Raw genomic sequence first — 20,067 nt, forward strand, 5'->3', positions numbered from 1 at the left:
AAAGCCTGCTGGGTAATATTCTAAATAGTAGAGTGATATTCCTTCACAATCAGAAATACTCCTCCTCCTCAAAGGGAAAGGATTCTGCAGATGCAGGCCTTGTAAACACACTTCTGCCTGCCTCTGTTGTTATTAATTACTGTTACCCCATTTATCAGCCTGTAACATGATCCCACTAAGTTCTTCCCAATAGGAATTTAATATGATTTTGTATATGTAAGCAAAAAGAAGCATGGAATTAATTCAAATGAAGTATCATAGTCAATTTCATGTATTGATCAATTTCACTTACATGCTATGTAAAATAATCGTTGAGGCATCTTTTTATTATTTTTAAATAGTTTTACAAAGAAGTTGTAGTTGAACAAAGCAATTTGTGAATACTGTCTTTGGCTACTATGTGAATTGTAATTTACAGCACTTCTCAATTTGGGTCAGTCACATTTCAAGAATGTCCAGTAGCTACATGATGAGTGGCTGTCTTTGCCAGCACAGCTCTAGCTCAAAACAAATGCACAAAAGGTTTTTTCTGGAGCTTGAGTGTACTCTAGGCACTATCAGGTTCCTTTCATCCTTTGGTAGACAAAATGTCAAAAGAATTGTCAGTGCTCACTCTTTCCAGCGGCTTATGCTCCTTCAGAACAATGACAGTACAGTAAGGATTGTTGTATAAAATGCTTCTAACACTGTGGCCACCAAGGCATCCTAAATTGCTAAAGGGAATTCAACTTTTCTGATCCTCCTCACACACACTCACCCTGCTGATTATTCTGTCTTCTGACTCCCTGACTTTGCCCTTTCTTGAAGCCAAAACAGTTCCTAGGTCCTCTATGGGTACTCTCACACTACTCCTGGCAGGTTTTTCTTAGAAGTGTCTCTTCTTCCTGCTATTTTAAATACTGTTCCTATGCTTCATCTTTTGTCTCCATTCTTTTGAAGCCCAAGTCATCTACCCTCATCTTTTAAATATCACACCCATACAACTAACTCAAAAGTGTTTATTTACCATCCAGACCCTTTAAGCTTTATACTAAATGCCTAAAGCACATCTCTAATTGGTTTATCCTACTGCCATGTTTAAGTCAATATAACAACCCAGATCTACTTCCATTGTCAAGATAACTTTTCTTCATCATATGTTGTGTTCGGTGACGGTGGTGTCATGATTTATGGAACCTGTATAGGCTATCTATCTCTCCCTCTTTCCCCTCCCCATCCTTCTCTCCACTCTTACTGAGGGTGCCTATGACACTGTAACCTTGTGTCAGGAGAGTCTCTTATCCCAAATCTCTGTGGCTTAATGCATTGTAACTATTTTTTTCACTCAAGAAATGGTTTGATGTGGAATTCCGGGGATGGAATTCCATGTATACACACACATACATACATACATATATATATATATAATATATATATATATATTGTTGTTCTGCTATCTTGCTCGTGAATCACTCGGGTCACTGTGGAAGCAGAGCTGGTGGAGCACCAGGAGGGTGGTGTCTCATGTCCAGTCATGTTGGTGCTGTGCTTCATGGCTTCAGTATTGCACAGCCAGCTGCCAGGGATTGTGGGCAATGTAATTCAGCATGTTTCCTGAGGACCAGTGTGGAAATGGTGAAGGAATCCACTTCCAGTCCTGTTCACACTTGTCTTTCATTTTCTCTTTCTCTAGGCAGCTCTCCTTGCATGTGTAGGAATCTAAAATGACAACCTCATACTTGTTTTAGATATTCAGTAGTTCCATTTAAAATCTCTGAGTCTGGCTGCCTGTGGCAGACATTATAATCCTAACTACTCAGGAGGCTGAGATTGTATGACTGAGGTTCAAAGTCAGCCTAGGTAGGAAAGTCAGTGAAACTTAGATCTCCAGTTAAACCACCAAAAAGCCAGAGTGGACTTGTGGCTCAAGTCATAGATTTTGCTTTTAGCAGAAAAAGCTAAGGGACAGTGCTCAGTCCCTGAGTTCAAGCCCCCAGTATAGGCACAAAAACAAATAAATAACTAGATAAAATAAGACCTTTGAAAGGTGCTTCATGATTTGGCCATTTGTCATGTATCCGGTATCATGCCTCATAGGTGTTTCATGCACTGTGCTCACTTGATGTTTCTTATGTTGTTGCTTCACGTCTTCCACTCTTCCCAACCCAGGAAGCTGAATGCACTCTTTTCCATACCCTCAGATCAATTTTGTCTGCCAGTTGACTTCTCTTTTGCTATCCTTGTCTGGAATGAGTATCCTGTGGCTTTTTAAGAGCTTGATGTAGCTCATCTCCTCTCTGGACTTTAAGATTCCTGAGGACAAGGCTAATTTGCCCGTGTACTCCACACAAGACCAGCCACAGTGCCTAGCACAGAATGCAGCCATGTTTTTCTGAATGAGTGCTACCTCTGGTTCCATTTTTATTTTTCCTGATCCATCTTCTTTCTTTCTTCATTTCTAATCTGCCTTCTATTTCTTTAAATGTGAGGCTTTATTAAAAAATGATAAGGGGGCCGGGAGTTTGGCCTAGTGGTTAAAGTGCTTGCCTAGCATGCATGAAGACCCGGGTTCGATTCCTTAGTACCACATACATAGAAAAAAGCTGGAAGTGGTGCTGAGGCTCAAGTGGTAGAGCTCTAGCCTTGAGAAAGTCCAAGGACAGTGCTCAGGCCCTGAGCTCAAGCCCAGGACTGGCAAAAAAAAAATGATAAGGGTTTGGGTGCTTATAGGCTTAATTTCTGTTGCCTAGATCTTTAAATCTGATTGTGACTTATGTATTGAATGTCTGATGTATAAAACAAATAGTTAACTAGCTAAATAGGTTAACAAATAAATTAAGTAGAAGCAAAGAATAGCAGCTCACTATTTTGTAAAAGTGGTGAACAACCCCTTTGCTTAGCAAGATGCTGTTCCCAGAGTGACAAGTCTTCCAGTGTTTTCTGAGGTTTATGCTCTTCTGTATCTAGTAGCTTTTTCTGAAGCAAGGCAATAGGAGAATGAGAACTTACAGGCCATACAGACTTTGGTTTTTCAACGGCCATTTCTGAACCATCACTGGCCAGAGCTTTTCCAGGAAAAGTGCCCAGCAGCAGGAAAATAGAGGGTGGCAGACATTACATTTTATGGCTAAAAATAGCAAACACAAAACAAGTATTTCTATGTTAGATACTCTGCTCCGGGCATGTATTTTATTTTAGAACTTGAGAAAAGGAATTTTAAAGAGGAAAAATTGGGGGAGTCCATATATTATTATTATTTAAATTTTATTTTATTTTCATATATTTTTATTGTAATTAATAGAAGGGTTACATTATATTCGCCAGATAGAAGGTGCATTAATTCACATACATTGATACCCTTTCTCATGTCTTGGTCCCCATTTCCCTCCCCCCGCCATATATTATTATATCACTAGTTTTCTTTTTTTTTCCAGAAAGGAATGCAATTTCAGAGACGTAGAAAACATGCTACATGAATTTTCTGACTTATTTTTGTGGAATGAATTACACTGATTTAGGCGACAAGAATTAGGACAAATCCCTGTAGCCTGATTTTAGCTGATGCCTAGGAAGATGGAAGTCTTGGTGAAAGCTGTAGCTCTTGTTTCCTTGATAAAGTACAACCAGACTCTGGAGAACTGAGAACCACAACTTCTTTAGAATGAATAAGAATGTCCTGAGATTGAAGGACATAAATGGAAACCCTATAGATCAGTTAGTACTGTAGTCACATGACAAAGACTACCTCTAACATGCCTGTGGCAGTCATTATTTCTTAACCTAAAAGATGTTGTTTTCCTTTTGCATCAGTCCTAGGACTTGGACTCAGGACCTAGATTCTTCCCCTGAGCTTTTTCACTGAAGTCTCGCACTTTACCATTTGAGCTATACCTTGATTTCTTGCTTTTGTGGTGCTTAAATGGAGATAAAAGTCACACAGACTTTCAGCCTGGATTGGCTTTGAACTGAAATTCTCATCTTTCAGCCTCCCGAGTAGCTAGGATTACAAGGGTGAGCCATGGAAACCTGACTGTAAACCTGACTCAAGCCTAGTACTCTACCAGTTAAACTACAGCTCCCTTTCTGACTTCTCTGGTCATTTATTGGGGATAAGAGTCACACAGACTTTCCTGCCCAGGCTGTCTTTAAACTGATCCTCAAATCTCAGCCTCCTAAGTAGCTAGAATTACAATTAGGAGCTACCAGTGCCCATCTGAAAGGCTGAACTTTTTTTTGCCAGTTGTGGAGCCTGAACTCAGGGCCTGAGTTTTCTCAAGGCTAGACCTCTACTCTTGAGCCACAGCACCACTTCCTGCTTTTATCTATGTGTGTGGTGCCAAGGAATAGAACCTGGATCTTCGTGCATTCTAGGCAAGCACTCTACCACTAGGCTAAACTCGTGGCTCTGAAAGGCTGACTTTAAGACAACTCATTTCCCTTCTTTCTTCCAGGCAACCCACTAACTCTTTCAGTTGATCAGTAAACAGCACTATATCTGGCTCCTCTTCTTTGTCTGCACTACAGGACATTTTCTTTAAACTCCCAGTTCCACTTTTGCAAGAATTCTTGTTTCTTCCCCATACTTAGACACTGGGCCATCTTTTCTTATATGTCCTAGTAACCCCCTACATTTTCTTGTTCCTATTTTCTAATACAAATCCCTAGTATTTATAAAGAAAACCTCAGTATAAAGGGTGATGGCTTTTAAGAGTTAATAAATGCCTAAAACCTCCTAAGCATTTCCTAGGGAATTGAGGTGGATATTGTTAGGCCCTGGAAAGAATGTTCCCACTACTCAATTTATATGATTCCTACTTTAAACTTCCTGTGCTTCTATGAAGTGTTTCATTAGAATTCTTGCAGCTACTTTAATCAGTGTAAGCTTTGATTAAAAATAAAATGAAGAGGTGAAAGATATTCTAGGCAATTTGACAATAATAATAGAAAATTGAAAACATTATATGTAGTAGAAGGGAGATTTATTTCTATATTTCACAGGAAAAGTTATCAAAGACCTACAAAATTAAGAAGAGTGAAAAAAAGGAGTGGGTAGGGGAGAGGTGGATGAGAATGTTTTAAGGGATGACTGATGAAGATGTACTTTATCATAAGTGGCTTTTGTACAAGTCCTTTGTACAACTACTTAAATATAATAAAATATATGTAAATATGAAGAAAGTATGGTAATGTACATTTAATAAAGTATCATCAGACAACACATACGAAGTCATGAGAGACATAGTTCCTTATCTAAATACAATTTTTTGCTAGTTAAGCTGTATTTTATCCTAGCATAGACATACCATACCATTTCTTATGCTGAATTATGTTTTAAATACAGAGTTTTGCTTTTCCATTCCCACTATGGAAGATTTTCATCTCTCAAAAGCAGCCCATGTTGCTTGCTAGAACTGAGAGGCTGGTACTATGAGACACATGTTTCTTCACTGATTCTTTTTCTTCATTGCTTTTAGATTATGTTTGAGTTCTTGGCTATGTTTCAGATAAGTGATATGTTGCTTCTATCCTTATGAATAATGGATTCATAAATCTGAGGTGTAAAAATTGTAAAGATGAACTCATTGCTTTCTAAAAATTGCATGAGGAAACTTTCATTCCAAGTTAGAGGTATTAGAGCAGCAACTTATCAAAATCAAGAGAGTTTGAGGCAAGATAAATAGAAAGCCCACAGAATGAGCATTACTAGCTATGCATCTGACAAGGGCCTCATAGATAAAATATACTTAGAGCTAAAAATAATTAAACCCTCAGAAAACAAATCCTCAAGGAAACAACAACTCAATAAAAAATAAATGTGCTAAAGACTTAAAGAAAGGCTTCTCAGAAGAAGTACAAATGACCAATAGACACATGAAGACATGTTTGGCACATCTGGCCATAAAAGAAATGCGGATGAAAACAACTTTGAGATTCTTCCTCACCCCTGTTAAAATGGCCATTATATAAAAAAGAACCTAATAATAATTGATGCTGGTGGGGTTGTAGCCAAAATGGAATGCTACTATAGAGTTGGTGGGAATGTAACTTGTTCAGCTACTCTGAAAAGCAATATGGGGGTTCCTAAAAAGACTAAACATAGTCTTTTCATTTTCTTACAAATGAGACAATGTGATTCTTTCTGACAGAAGCATAAAATTCCATTTTGTAAATATACCTCATTTTCTTGATCCATTTGTCCACTGAGGGGCATCTGGGTTAAGTCCATATCTTAGCTATGTATGGTGAACAGTGCTTCATTGAACATGGTTGTGATGGTGGCTTTAGGGTGGTCTGGTTTGTGGTCCATTGGATAAATGCCCAGAAGTAGGATTACTAGGTCATGGGAAAGCTCTATGTTTGGCTTTTGAGGAACCTACATATTGCTTGCCAGAGTGGTTGAACAAGTTCACATTCCCACTATCAGTGTAATAGCATTCTCTTTTGGCCACATCCCCCTGAGTATCTCTTATTGTTAGTTTTCTTGATAAATGCCATTGTGACAGGATGAGGTGCTATCTAATCTCAATGTTATTTGTGTTTATTTTTACGGCCAAAGATGTTGAACATGTCTTCATGTGTCTATTGGTTATACTTACTTTTCTGGAAATACCTTTTTAAGTCTTTAGATCATTTATTAATTGGATTGTTTCCTTGAGGATTTGTTTTGGGAGATTAATTTTTTGAGCTCTACGTATATTTTAGATATGATGCATAGCTAGAAGGGATCTTCTCCCACACAGTGGGCTATTTATCTTGTTTGCTATGATTTTTTTTTATGCAGAAGCTCTTCAGTTTGATGCTATTCCATTTATCCAATCTTTGATAATTGTGATTCTGGATCTTTTCTTAGGAAGTTGAGGTCTTTGATCCATTTGATTCTTTGAAAATTATATTAAGCAAAGTAAATCAAACCCAAAGAAGCCTAGGGTGCATGGTTCCTTTCATTTGTAATAATTGAACCATGCCTTTCAAGTAAACCCAATGAATAGCAAAAGAAAAAAATTACGCTTGAAAATTATTAATTAAACAAGACTGTAATCATTCACACAATAAGAACAAAGAAAGATATTTTTAGGAGAGGATCATAAGGGCTTATGAACATGTAAAATGATGTTTATCAAAATGAACTCCAATAAATGGAAACATGTTTTTCTTTTTAATTGTACTATCCGCAGGTTTTTTCTTCTGTTCCCCCACCCCCGCCTTTAGTCACTGTTTTTGATTTCTGTACCTTTTGTCTTATATACTAGTTTATCTGATTTGGGAAAGGGAAGGAGAAGCAAAGAAATGGTGGAACAAAAGGTAAACTAATTCAACAGTAATACTCTCTAGCCACTGTGTTGAAATGAATTATACAATTTGGAGGAGAGGGAGGGAGTAAACTGGGAGAAAATGAGGAAGCGTGACACTGTTCATAAAAAGGTGTACTCATAAGTTCAAAACTGTACATTGGGTTCATATTAACATATCCAGTGGTCTGGATACAGAGTAAATAAGAAAATTCCCAGTTCCAAAGGTGCTTTGTGTTAGTTTCACTGTTTGCATTTGATTGTTGATAGTGGGTCTGGCTTCTTAGATCAAAGCAGATAAAAACCTTATGAAGCTGGTATTCAGGACCACAGCAGGTTAGAGCAAATGATAAAGGTAATGATTTATAGGGTTTTATCTCTAAGAGTATTGGTGAAGCCACAATGATAATTGGGTTGAGCAAATGTAATAGATGCTGAGTGAGAGGGGGAAAAATGATGAATAAAAAGTTAAATAAAATAAACTACATTAAAAACCAAAAAAAGTGTACTCATTACCTGAGTAAACTTATGTAACTGTAATACTCTGTACATCACCTTATCAATAAGAAAACATAAGCTTCCTAATGACTCAATCCCACTCCTGGGCATTTATCCAATGGACTACAAACAAAACCATACTAAAGCTATCAGTACAATCATGTTCACTGCAACATTGTTTGCCATACCCAAGATATGGAATCAATGCAGATGCTCCTCAGTGGACAAATGGATCAAGAATGTGATATATATATATATATATATATATAATGAAATTCTACACTTTCATCCAAACAGCATCGCCTCTTTATAAGGAACTGGAAAGACTTAGAAAACATTATAGTAGGTGAAGTAAGACAGACCCAAGGAAATGTAAGTTTTCCATCTTTGTAGTTATTAGAATGTACCTATAACCCTCCAAGTAAATACAATGGACAGTAAAAGATAAAAAATTATACTTAGACATGATAAATTATACAGGACTCTAGATATTCACACAAGAAGACCAAAGGGCAATATTCTCAGCAGTGGATCACTAAAGCTCAATAGCTTTTTACATACGATCATATAAAATGCTTATCAAAATTAACTCCAAAAACTAGAAATGAGGATATTTCTTACTTTACTATTTGTTTTTTTCCTCCTTTGTTGAAGTTTTTAATTTCTGAACTATTAATCCTGTATGTTAGTTTATTTGTTTGGAGAAGGGAAAGGGAGAACAACGGATGAATAAATGCATCAGTGACACTCACAAGGCACTATATTGGAAATGAATTATACAACTTGTATGAAAGAGTCAGGAGGGGATAAAACTGAGAGGAAATGAGGGAAGAAGTGACAGTATTCAAAAAGCAGCATTCTCATTACCTGACCTATGTAACTGTAGTCCTTCTACATTTCACCTTTACCATAAAAGTAAACAAGTAAAAGTAGATAAAAGTAAGTTTTAAAAGAGCTGAGCTTAATTGAAAGGACCTCCAGGATATTGAAACAAAAGCCATATAATGAATGATTGTTGTCCTTAATGTACTATGTTGTCTCTCATCTCCTTTGCTGTCCCTTGGTTATCTCATATTGGTATAGTATCTCACTTTGTTATCTGATATATTGAATTTATTTGTATTTGGATATTTGAAATTTGATAGGGAAGGGGGGAAAACCAAGACGGGTGGGGGGTGTGGGGGGGAGGGAAATGGGTACCAAGACATGTGAAAGGGTATCAATGTATGTGAATTAATGCACCTTCTATCTGGCAAATATCATGTCACCCTTTTACTAATTACAATAAAAAAATAGAAAAAAAAAGAGCTGAGCTTGACTTCCATAAAATAGAATCATGCATTTTTAAAATACTGTATATGGTGATGTAAACAGGTATGCTAGAATTTCTACATTTGCTTCAAAATCAGAATTATTTAATGTAATCATTGGCAATATTAAAACTTCAACAATCACAAATATATGACTTACATTTGGCCTTTTGCTAGGATTGCAGTTTACCATAAGGCTCTGGGATATCCTATCTGTACCCAATCTTGAACGATTGTTAAACTTCATTTACCAACCCCTGAAGTGAAACTTAGTGACAAATAAAAATGTCATGGAAATAGATATGCACCTGTATCTAGACACAGTTCCTGCATTCAGTCCTAGGCACACAATTGTTTATGGCACTTATAAGAAGGAAAGAAGGGAGGGAGGGAAGGAGGGAGGGAGGGAGAACAGCTGGTTTTAGTCTAACGAGTTGAGATTATAATGAATAGTGTGTGGATGATAAAAGAAATTGCAATGAGCAATTCATCCATTGGCTCAAGAAGCCATCAATCTAAGGGCTTTAAATTCTGTAGTTGGTTTCCTCATAAACTAAATAAGAAAATTAAATGATCTTCAGACAGATATGCCCTAGTATCTAGTCATTCTCTGAGTCTACTTCAGTTGTTGAGAAGGAACAAACGTGTAATAGGCTAAACTGTGCTCAATCACCATCATAACATAACAGCATTTGCACAGTTGTCCTTGTGAGTTCTTTCTGTTGCTAACGACCTATAAGAAACATGGTCCTTATTTGGTTTTCTTGCACCATTTGCTTTGTTCAGCATTTCATGTCTGTCAGAGTTGACTTGGTCCCTAATTTGTTTTCATTAGTAGAAAGGGTATGCCACATTATTTTGTAGAACTAGTGAAAGGAAATAATGGGACATACAGTAGGTTTACAAATAGAGCTTTCCTTTTGATTTTTAACATTAGTTATTAAACATTGTGTCTAAAAGTGTCTTATGAATCTCTTTTGAATCCCAGGTATTGCGATTTCAGATGAACTCGATAAGGTAAGCTGAACTGTTTATCTACAAAAGGAATATATAGAATTTATGTTTTAATCTATTAGATAAGTTAAAGTTCCTACATTTGTTTAATGCTAACATTTAAAGACTTTCAGTGTATGAAAATTATTTCAGTAAATGTACATCATATACTTCTGTGAGTACTGACCTTTCGAATTTGGTTATTGGACACAAAATCTCTATAATTACTAAATAACTACTTTACGATTGAGAGCTGATAACATGATTATATCTACTCACATGAATAATCTTGCAAATTATTTGGATTGGTCATTTCTAGATGATGATGATGATGATGATGATGACGATGATAATGATAATGGTGATGATGCTTGTGGCAGTAATGATAATAGTTATGATGATGACAATGATGATGAGGATGGAGGTGGTAGTGGTCATGGTGATAATGATGATGATGATGATGTTGATAATGATGATGATGGTGGTGGTGGTAGTCATAGGAAAGGCATATGTAATTTCCTACCACTACCCTTAGAAATCTTACTAATGTTATATATTTGTTTCTGGGAGTGATTTCTAAGAAAATATGAGGGTAGTTGGGAGCTAGGTGGTAGATGTGTGGGTGCCGAGAGTGGTGTGCTTAGGATTGTATGTGAATAGTACTGTCAGTAGAACTGCTATTGGAATTGCCGTGGGGACTTGAAGAGGAAGTTAGGCAATGAATATTGCCAATTTTGGGAAATGAAGAACTCAGAAAACTGCGGTACAACTTCCTAACACTGGAAAAACTGGACAAAGAGCCAATATGTCATTTTGGAGGTCAGATCAAGAGTTCACTGGAGGATTGTGTATTTTAAATTATCTATTAAACATGTTTATATGAGTTACTACTCACAAGAAATGCATATTTACCAGTCACTAGGACAGAATTTTTTTTGAGGATAGGTGTCTCAGAACCTGTTTGTAATTCCCACAATTTATATTTAAAAAGAACCCCAAAGCTTTTGTTTATGTATATTTTGTTTATGTTATGTTTATTTACATCTATCCATATTTGTCATGTTAGAAGTTAAGGCTGATAAAATTATACACGGTTATGACACACATAAAAACAGTGACTAAAATGATTACACTGTACTTGATTTTCCAAAACAAAATATTAAGAAAGTAATCATGTTACAGTTTTGAAAACCTCTTTTATTTGTGACTCATTTGAAAATTGCCAGAATTTTCCTGTCTGTTTATTTAATCTGTTGTAATATTTTTCTCTAGCTATAGAAAAATCTGGCAGCAGAAATGGGCTAGAAAGAGCCAAGGCACTTAGAAATGGCCACTGTCAATGCTGAGTGGGTTCAGAAATATCTCTACAAAAAATATATGGAAATGGGGCTTGGTAGCTAGTTTAATAAACAGAAAGAAAAGGATAGAAATGATAGAAAACTAGGGTCAAACATATCATGGCATTTTAAAGTAGCAAATTACAGTATGATACTGTGTCATTTTTCCCGAACACAATAAAGTCAGTATTCTACCCCAAATAGGAAAACAACTGCAGTTGTGACTCACTGAATATATATGCATATATTTTAAAATATGAATTTCTTTTGGCAAACTAATTTTAAAATATTAAAATCACAAATATTAAAATTAGTTTATCCAGCCATCCATGGTTCATGCTTGTAATCCTAGGTATTCAGAAAGCTGAGAACTGAGGAGCACAATTTGAAGCCAGCCTGGACAGGAAAATTCATAAAACTCATCTCCAGTTAGTCACCAAAAAGCCAGAAGTATAGTTGTGGCTCAACTGGTAGTTCAGTAACCTTGAGAAACAACAACAAAAGCTTAGGAACAGCCCTCAGGCCCTGAATTTAAGCCCCAGCACTGGCACAGACACACAGATACACACCACACACACACGCACGCATACTCACACTATAAGAACTCCACAACACTAGATCGTGTCTATGAGTAAAAAGTGTGATCAGTATGTATGTGTTCCTTGGCTTTCTTTGGATTTTGCTCATATCACTTCATGTCAATCATGAAGACTCCTTCTTAAACCACAACCTTCCTCATAATTTTCAGGATCTTAATAATCCTTTATCTTGCAGTTATAGTCTGCCCTCACAATAAATATGAAGACACAACCATGATCATTTCTCGATCCTTTCCTTCTCCCCACTCTCCCATTCCCCCACCCCCCAGTATATGCCACAAAATCCTGGCTACCTGACTATAAATTATCTAGTTTAGGGTTGTGTCTGGCTTTTGTGGTCTTCCCCTTTTACTATGCTCTGGTTAATATTGTGGCCTTGTTGTGTGCACTGTTGCTGGTATGCTAAAGAACTTTATTTTTGTACTGAAATGGGTTTGAACAACTGGCCACTTGACTAGGTTTTCTCCTTAGAACACAGCCTTCCCCTCATACCTACTTTCTCCCCAGCCCTCAAAGGAATACCTGTGTAACAAAATTGCACAAGAGTGCTTCTTCATTCACATACCAGAAAGCTTCTGGAAAAATCGATGGAAATTGCTAAAATCTATTGCACATTCATTTTCATTAAAGAAAACACCCAAACTGCAAACAAACACACAGGAAAGTAGTTTCCTTTGTAATTTTCGAATAACACAAAGGAACCCCCGACTTCAAGCCAGGATAGAATGATAGTCACTGTTGTTTGCCTGCCCAGAGAAACACCCTAGCTGAGGGAAAGAGTGACTGTCTCATAGTGCCCCCTTGTGGCCACAAAGCTCATAATTCTGAGTTTTCCTGACAAAAGTGAAATTCAGGCAACTCTTAAAATCCAAGAGGTTAAAAATGATTTACAGATTATGAAGATTGGTATTGATATTCCTCCAGCATTGTTCTTCCTGCTAAGAACAGTTTTTTCTATTCTTGGTCTTTTATTATTCTCTATGAATTTTAGGATTGCATTCTCTCTTTAAAGAAAGTTGCTGGGATTTGATGGGTATTGCATTGAATTTATAAATTGCTCTGGAAAGTATTGCCCTTTCTTCCCACCCAGGAGTATGGAAGGTTTTTCCATTTCCTTAAATCTGCTTCAGTTTTTTATATACTTTAAATTTTCACAATAGAGATCCTTTCCTTCTTTGGTTGTTATTTCCTCGGTATTTAAAAATAATCTGGGAGGAGCTATTATACATGAAGTCACTTTCCTGACTTCAGTCTTGTTCTTCTCATAGTTGGTATGCAGAAAAGCTACTGATTTGGGCGGCGGATAATTTGATGCCCTGCTACTTAGCCAAAGTTTCAAATCAACTCAAGAAGTTTACATGAGGAATCTGTAGGGTTCTTCAAATACAGGATTCTGCCTGCAAATCAGAATAGATTTCCTTTTTTCCCTGTTTGGATCTCCTTTATATTTTCTCTTGCCTGATTGCTCTTGCTAGGAATCTCAGTACTATGTGAAAGAGGAGTGGAGAGAGGCACATCTTTGTTGTCTGGACTTGGCACCTTTGTATTCAATACAATGATACAGATTCACACACCATCTTCCTTTGAATCCTTTAACAATGTTAAGGATTTACTATAAAATATTCATTGGTTGATATCATATAGTTTCACAGTCATAGTTCAAAATCATTTTCCAATGAAGGTTTTTTTGTTTGTTTGTTTGTTTTTATCATTGGGCTTGAACTCTGGGCCTGGGCCTTCTTCCTGAGTTCCTCAGCTTAAGGCTTGAGCCAAGTGCCACTTTTGGTTTTCTGGTAGTTAATTGGAGATAAGAATCTCATGGACTTTCATGCCGGGCTGGCTTTGAACCTCATTCCTCAGATATCAGCCTCCTGAGTAGCTAGGATTATAGGCATGAGCCACCAGGTACCTGCAATGTAACATATTTGCAAATTTTAAAGGTTAGGTTGTGGACGTATCTGAGAAGTCATGCAGCTGTTAACCAAGTTCAAGTTGTAGTAGTCTGTATGTATGATTGTATATGAATATATGAAAAATGTACATGACACTCCAAAACTAACCTCCAAAGTAACAACCATCCCATTAAAAAATGGGCCAAAGACTTAAAGAGAGTCTTCTCTGAAGAAGAAACAAAAATGGCCTATAGACACATGAAGAAATGCTCAACATCTCTGGTCATAAAAGAAATGCAAATCAAAGCAACTCTAAGATTCCACCTCACTCCAGTTAGAATGGCCAGGATCAGGAAAATGAATAATAACAGATGCCAGGAGGGATCACTACTACACTGTTGGTGGCAGTGCAAACCCATTCAACCACTATGGAAAGCAGTGTGGCAGTGCCTCAAAAGGCTAAACATAGAACTCCCCTATGACCCAGCAATTCCACTACTTGGCATTTACCCAACCATCCAGAAACAAGGGCATACTAAATCCACTAGCACAACAATGTTCATTGCAGCACTATTCACCATAGCAAAGATATGGAACCAACCTAGATGTCCCTCAGTTGATGAGTGGATCAACAAGTTGTGGTATTTGTACACAATGGAATTCTATGCTGCTGTCAGAAAGAATGACATCGCCCCATTTGTTAGGAAATGGAAAGACTTAGAAAAAATCATATTAAGGAAGTAAGCCAGACTCAAGGGAACTTAGGCTCAATGGTTTCCCTCATTCGTCATAATCAGTAGAAACCTTGGGCTCTACTAGCAGAGATCTGCAATAGAGCAAAATCTTGATACATAAGGCCATATAATGTGAAGCTAATTGAAAGGACCTCCAGGATATTGAAACAAAAGCCATATAATGAATGATTGTTGTCCTTAATGTACTATGTTGTCTCTCATCTCCTTTGCTGTCCCTTGGTTATGTCATATTGTTATAGTATCTCACTTTGTTATCTGATATATTGAATTTATTTGTATTTGGATATTTGAAATTTGATAGGGAAGGGGGGAAAAACAAGATGGGTGGAGGGGTGGGGGGGAGGGAAATGGGTACCAAGACATGTGAAAGGGTATCAATGTATGTGAATTGATGCACCTTCTATCTGGAAAATATCCTGTAACCCTTTTACTAATTACAATAAAAAAATTAAATCCTATTTGACATGTTAAAAAAAGAAAAATATACATATGTATAAAATATAAATATATATGTATATAGTTTTATTCACATATTTATTTTTATGTTCTGACTGTAATAATTTGTCTAAGTGGGTGCAATGTAACATGTCCATTTAGGTGTCCAGTCATTCTTGACTAGAGTTCTGTCTCCATTTCATAATTCTTCCCATTCCATTTGCCTCAACCCATGCCCCAGACTTACTTTGCATTCCTCATTTCCTTTATTTCTTCTTCAGGCTCTCTTTGAAATGTTGTACTTTGCACATTTTTGGGTACTTGCATAATTCCTATTACTAGTGTGACAGGACATGTCTCTTAACTACTCACCTGTTGGGTGCTTACAAACTTACCCTCTGAGGTTTGCCCCAACCCCATGGGAACCATGCTGATGAAAGATGCCAGATTTGGCCTTCAGCCAAGGATGGGCTGAAATTAGCCTCTGAGATGTCATTCATGTTCCAGAGCTATATATGAATCCCATTGAGTGTAATCTTAAGCTGGACCTCTCACATTGCTGCTGAGTTTCTCCTCCTGCCATCTTAGGTCTCGTCTAGGCTTCACCAAGAGAGAACCTCTTAATAAATCACTTCCTCCATCTCTGCTTCTACTCTGCCTAGGATGAGCCACGTCCTCATTTGGAATCCAGTGGAAAATATTTCTAAGACTCTGCTAACTGAAAAATTAAGTGCTGATGCCTGTCGATCTCTCTACATATCTATTGTTTATTTATTGTTGTTGGTATGGGAGATTTGACTTAGGAACTTGAGGTTGCAAAACAGATTCTCTACCTCTTCTACCGTGTCTCCGTCCTCTTGAGACTCTGGTTGTTGCTTTATGCCTTGGTTTCAATTTACCTCCCCTGGATGCTTCCCCATCCCCGTGGATGATAGTTGCATGCTACTATACCCCAAGCATTGGTTGGGATAGAGGCTCATGAATTTTTATGGCCTTGAGCCATGATCCCCTAACATCACTTCCTTTTTTTCTGAGTTCTATAAAATATATTCATTTATATGATAACATGTTAGCACAATTACAACATAGTACTGAATAGAAAAGTGTCTCAAGTAGCACAATGCAATTTCATTACATGGTTATGTAAGTTTATTGAATAAATACTGTCAGTTTAATAAATTTCATATGTATGTAAATATTCATGAGAGTACTTGGGAAGATAAAAAGATTTTGAGTAATTTTTCCCATATTTCTACTTTTTCTACAATGAATATATTTGTGATTAACTAATATTAGTCACAATGGACTAATCATTCTACTTTCTTTAATTTCCTAATTTCATTCCTGAAATATTTCATGAACATAGTTTACATGCCAGACATTGCCCTAAGCATGTCACATGTAGCAACTCATTGATTCCTTCAATAATCCTATGGTGTAGATAGATTTCCCTATGGTGATGCAGAATATCAGTAACTCTCCACAGCCATATCTGTGGTAGGGGCAGTTGCAAAGGTCTAAATTCAAGACCCCAAGCTGATCTCTGTCACAATTCCTCCACAGGATTGAGCTCATGCTGATAGGGCTTCCTCTTAAGGAAACACGTTTGTCAGCTCTCTTATTAGTTATTGCTGTTGTTATTTATTAAAGCTGAAGTTGAAACTCCCAGCATCACTTTCTAAGAGGCGACAATTACAGTCTTAGATGCCTCTCCTGGCTGACTACCACTTTCTAAGACTAAATGAAAAGTTATAGAAATATTGGGTACCTCCGGAGGAAACTAAACCATTCTCTCAGAACAGCATTGGTAAAGAAAGAAACAGCAGTAAACATCGGTTGGGATCTAACTAGTAATTTGCAGACATTACAAGGAACAGTGGATGCTCCAAACCACATCACAGGGTTGCAAAAGGAGAAGTACCCATTATATATAACTTTCAGGACAAAATCTTCTAAATTCAGGTGTTTTGAACAACAGCCTAAAAGAGGATGAAGAATTGCAAGAGAAAAATGAAGCAAAGGAAGAGTGTAGCTAGTACAAATTAAAAGTCATGTGAAAACTCAGCATGGTGACACACTATTATAATCTCAGCTCTTGGGAGGTGGAAATAGATGGATCATAAACTTGAGGTCTGTCTGGATGGTGAGATTCTGTCTCAAAATATGAAGCAAAACAAAAAAAGTAGAAAAAATAAATACTGAAAAAGTTAGTTGCAAAATATGGAGTTTTACCTCAAGCTTAACTTGAGCCAACAAATAGATAATTTCTCCAAGATAGTCAGAAAATTTGAAAACTAAATATTTGTGGCTATTAAAAAATATTATTATCCATGGGCTAAAGTCTGTCATTAACTACCAGAAAACTGAAAGTGGCTCAAGGGGTGGTAGGGTGGTAGCTGAGGAGCTTATGGACAAAGCCCAGGCCCAGAGTTCAAGTCCCATGAGCAACAAAATATATGTATCTATATAATCATATATAGAGTTAATTTATGAGTAGGTAAGGTAATAGTATGGCATTTCTTCATGAAAAAGCCACTGTGGCCTTCTTAGAAATACACACTGGAATACTTACAAATACTATGATGTGCTGACCCAGATTTACTTTGACTTAATCAGGATGGGGAAGGGAATACAAAAGGGATGCAGAGAAGAAAAAGACAAAATAAGTTTATCCATGAGTTGATACATGTTTTTGTATTTTTTTAAGACAAAAATGGGTATGGGTAGCACTATTCTTTCCAGTTTTGTACCAAGGTGAAAATACCCTTCAGAAAGAGCTAGACATTGTAGGTTGGTAGAAGGATGATTTTTCAGTATGGCAAGAAGTGGGGTCTCATGTACTCTCCATGTATTACTTCTCTTCTGTGTCCTTGCTGTCTCTATCATCAAGGGTTCTGAGCCCACTGTCTTGTTCCATGGGGTCATGTGTTTATTCCATTGTATTTGTGTTTCTGTTGTGATTAATATTGTTGTGGGGAAATTGGCATCTTCTCAATCCAGAGTCACATTACAAACATTAAGTCCATTGACTTTAATTAAAATTTGTCATGTTTTATCACAAAGACTTATGTTACATTCATAAAAGAGAATGCTATTTTTTCTTTTTTTCGCTTATAAAAGAATCTTTTATTATATATTTATTTCTTTATTTTTGAAATTGTATTGTAAAGGTGATATACAGAGAGGCTGCAGTTATGTAAGTGAGGTAATGAGTATATTTCCTTTTGAACAATGTCACCCCTCCCTCATTTTCTCCTAGTTTTCCCCTTTCAGCATCTATACAATTTCATTTCCAACATAGTGTCCAGTGAGTTTCACTGAGGATTTGGTTCCTTTGTCCTGCTGTTTCTTTTCTTCCTCTTCCTCTCCCCAAATCAGATAAACTTACATACAAAACAAAGGGCACAGAAATACCAAATCAGTAACAGAAGAGAATAAACTAAAGAAAAAAGGAAAGACAATAAAGAACTGCAAACTGCAGAAAAAAAACTCTTCTTTTTCTTGGAGCTCATTTCATTAAGTATCATTTTATATGATTGAGCCTTTATGATCTTCTCATAGGACTATCCTCCTTTGGTCTCATTGTGTGAATATTTAGAATCCTTTTTAATTAATTATTTAATTAATCATATCCTAGTGTAATTACTTGCCTTTTACTATCCACTGGGTTTACTTGTGGACACATTTTAATTTTCCAAATGAGGAAAGCCATGCAACCTATGTTTCTTTGGGTCTAGCTTACCTTGTTAGACTTCTATTTTTTTTTGCCAGTCCTGGGGCTTGAACTCAGGGCCTGAGCACTGTCCCTGGGCTTTCCTTAAGGCTGATGCTCTACCACTTGAGCCACAACACCACTTGTGGTTTTTTTCTGTGTATGTGGTACCAAGAAATTGAATCCCTGTCTTTGTGCATCCTAGGCAAGTACTCTACTACTGGGCCCCCAGAGTTCTATTTTTTTCACCTGCAAATATTTGCTCCCAAGTTTCTCTGATCTTGTTTTCAATTATTCTATTGCCTTACTGGTCAGCTATTTCTCTCTAAATTTCTATTGCCAGCTGGAATTAAATATCTTGAGTATCAATCTGTCCTTCTCTTTTGTCCCCATTTTCCAGCAGCAGTGGCATCTGTCATATTATTTAATTTTCCAATAAGCAACTGAGGAGTTATTTTGATTCTTTACAGTTCTCAACCTTTAAAAAAATCTTTTTATTATTTTTTATTAAAGAATTTATTAACATTGATATTTACATCATATTTCAAATGACATTTTTAACAAATACTTTTTTACCCAACTCTATATCCTATCTCCCTTCCTTCCTTCCCTCCTTTTCTCCACCCTTCTTTTCTTTCTCTTTTGCTTTTTCTGTTTCTCCTCCCTCACTTTCTCCTCCATTCTTCATCTCATTTCTCTCTCCTTTCCTTCTTTCCTTCCTTTTTACCTATTGTGACTAGCCTACCTTTCTTTTCTTAGAATGAATAATTTTGTGTTGTTCTTATACCAGGAGAAATCTCCAAGCTCAATTCTAACCCATTTTGTAAATAAAATTAATAGTATTAAATTAATTTTTCAAAGTTTTTCATACATGTATCAATTGCTGTTTATTTTTGTTTGCTTATATTGGGGCTTGATGTCAGAGCTTCTTGTTCTTGCTCAGCTTGTTTACTCATGGCTGACCTCTACCACTCAAGCCATAACTTCGGTCTAGCTTTCTTGCTAGTTATTTGAAGATGAAGTCTCTTGGACATGTCTGTCTGAGTTATCTTTGAACCCAAATCCTAAGGAACTAGGATTACAGATGTGACCCACTAGAACATGGCTGCATTTTAATTTTTTTAAAGTTCTACTGGATGAAAACCCATGTCACTTCCTGTTCTATTTTGAACATCTGTTCTTACCCAATGAGCAGTTTCACTTAGCTTTCATTTACTGATGAATCCATGATTCTAATGGAGTCTATGTCCTTAAGTATTTTTACCTGA

At 36.7% G+C, this 20,067-nt stretch overlaps 1 protein-coding gene across 3 annotated transcripts in view; it reads left to right on the forward strand.

Annotated features, from left to right (window-relative positions):
• Positions 1–20,067, forward strand: part of C9H8orf34 (chromosome 9 C8orf34 homolog) — a 175,151-nt gene that overhangs the window by 87,940 nt on the left and 67,144 nt on the right. For all 3 annotated transcript variants that reach the window (XM_090338921.1, XM_090338920.1, XM_090338919.1), the window contains one exon: positions 10,065–10,093. In XM_090338921.1, coding sequence (XP_090195047.1) covers positions 10,065–10,093 — 29 coding nt within the window. The remainder of the gene's footprint in view (positions 1–10,064; positions 10,094–20,067) is intronic.

Source organism: Megascapheus bottae, chromosome 9 (genome assembly GCF_031878675.1).
Source record: "Megascapheus bottae isolate mThoBot1 chromosome 9, mThoBot2.hap1, whole genome shotgun sequence".
Lineage (NCBI taxonomy): Eukaryota > Metazoa > Chordata > Mammalia > Rodentia > Geomyidae > Megascapheus > Megascapheus bottae.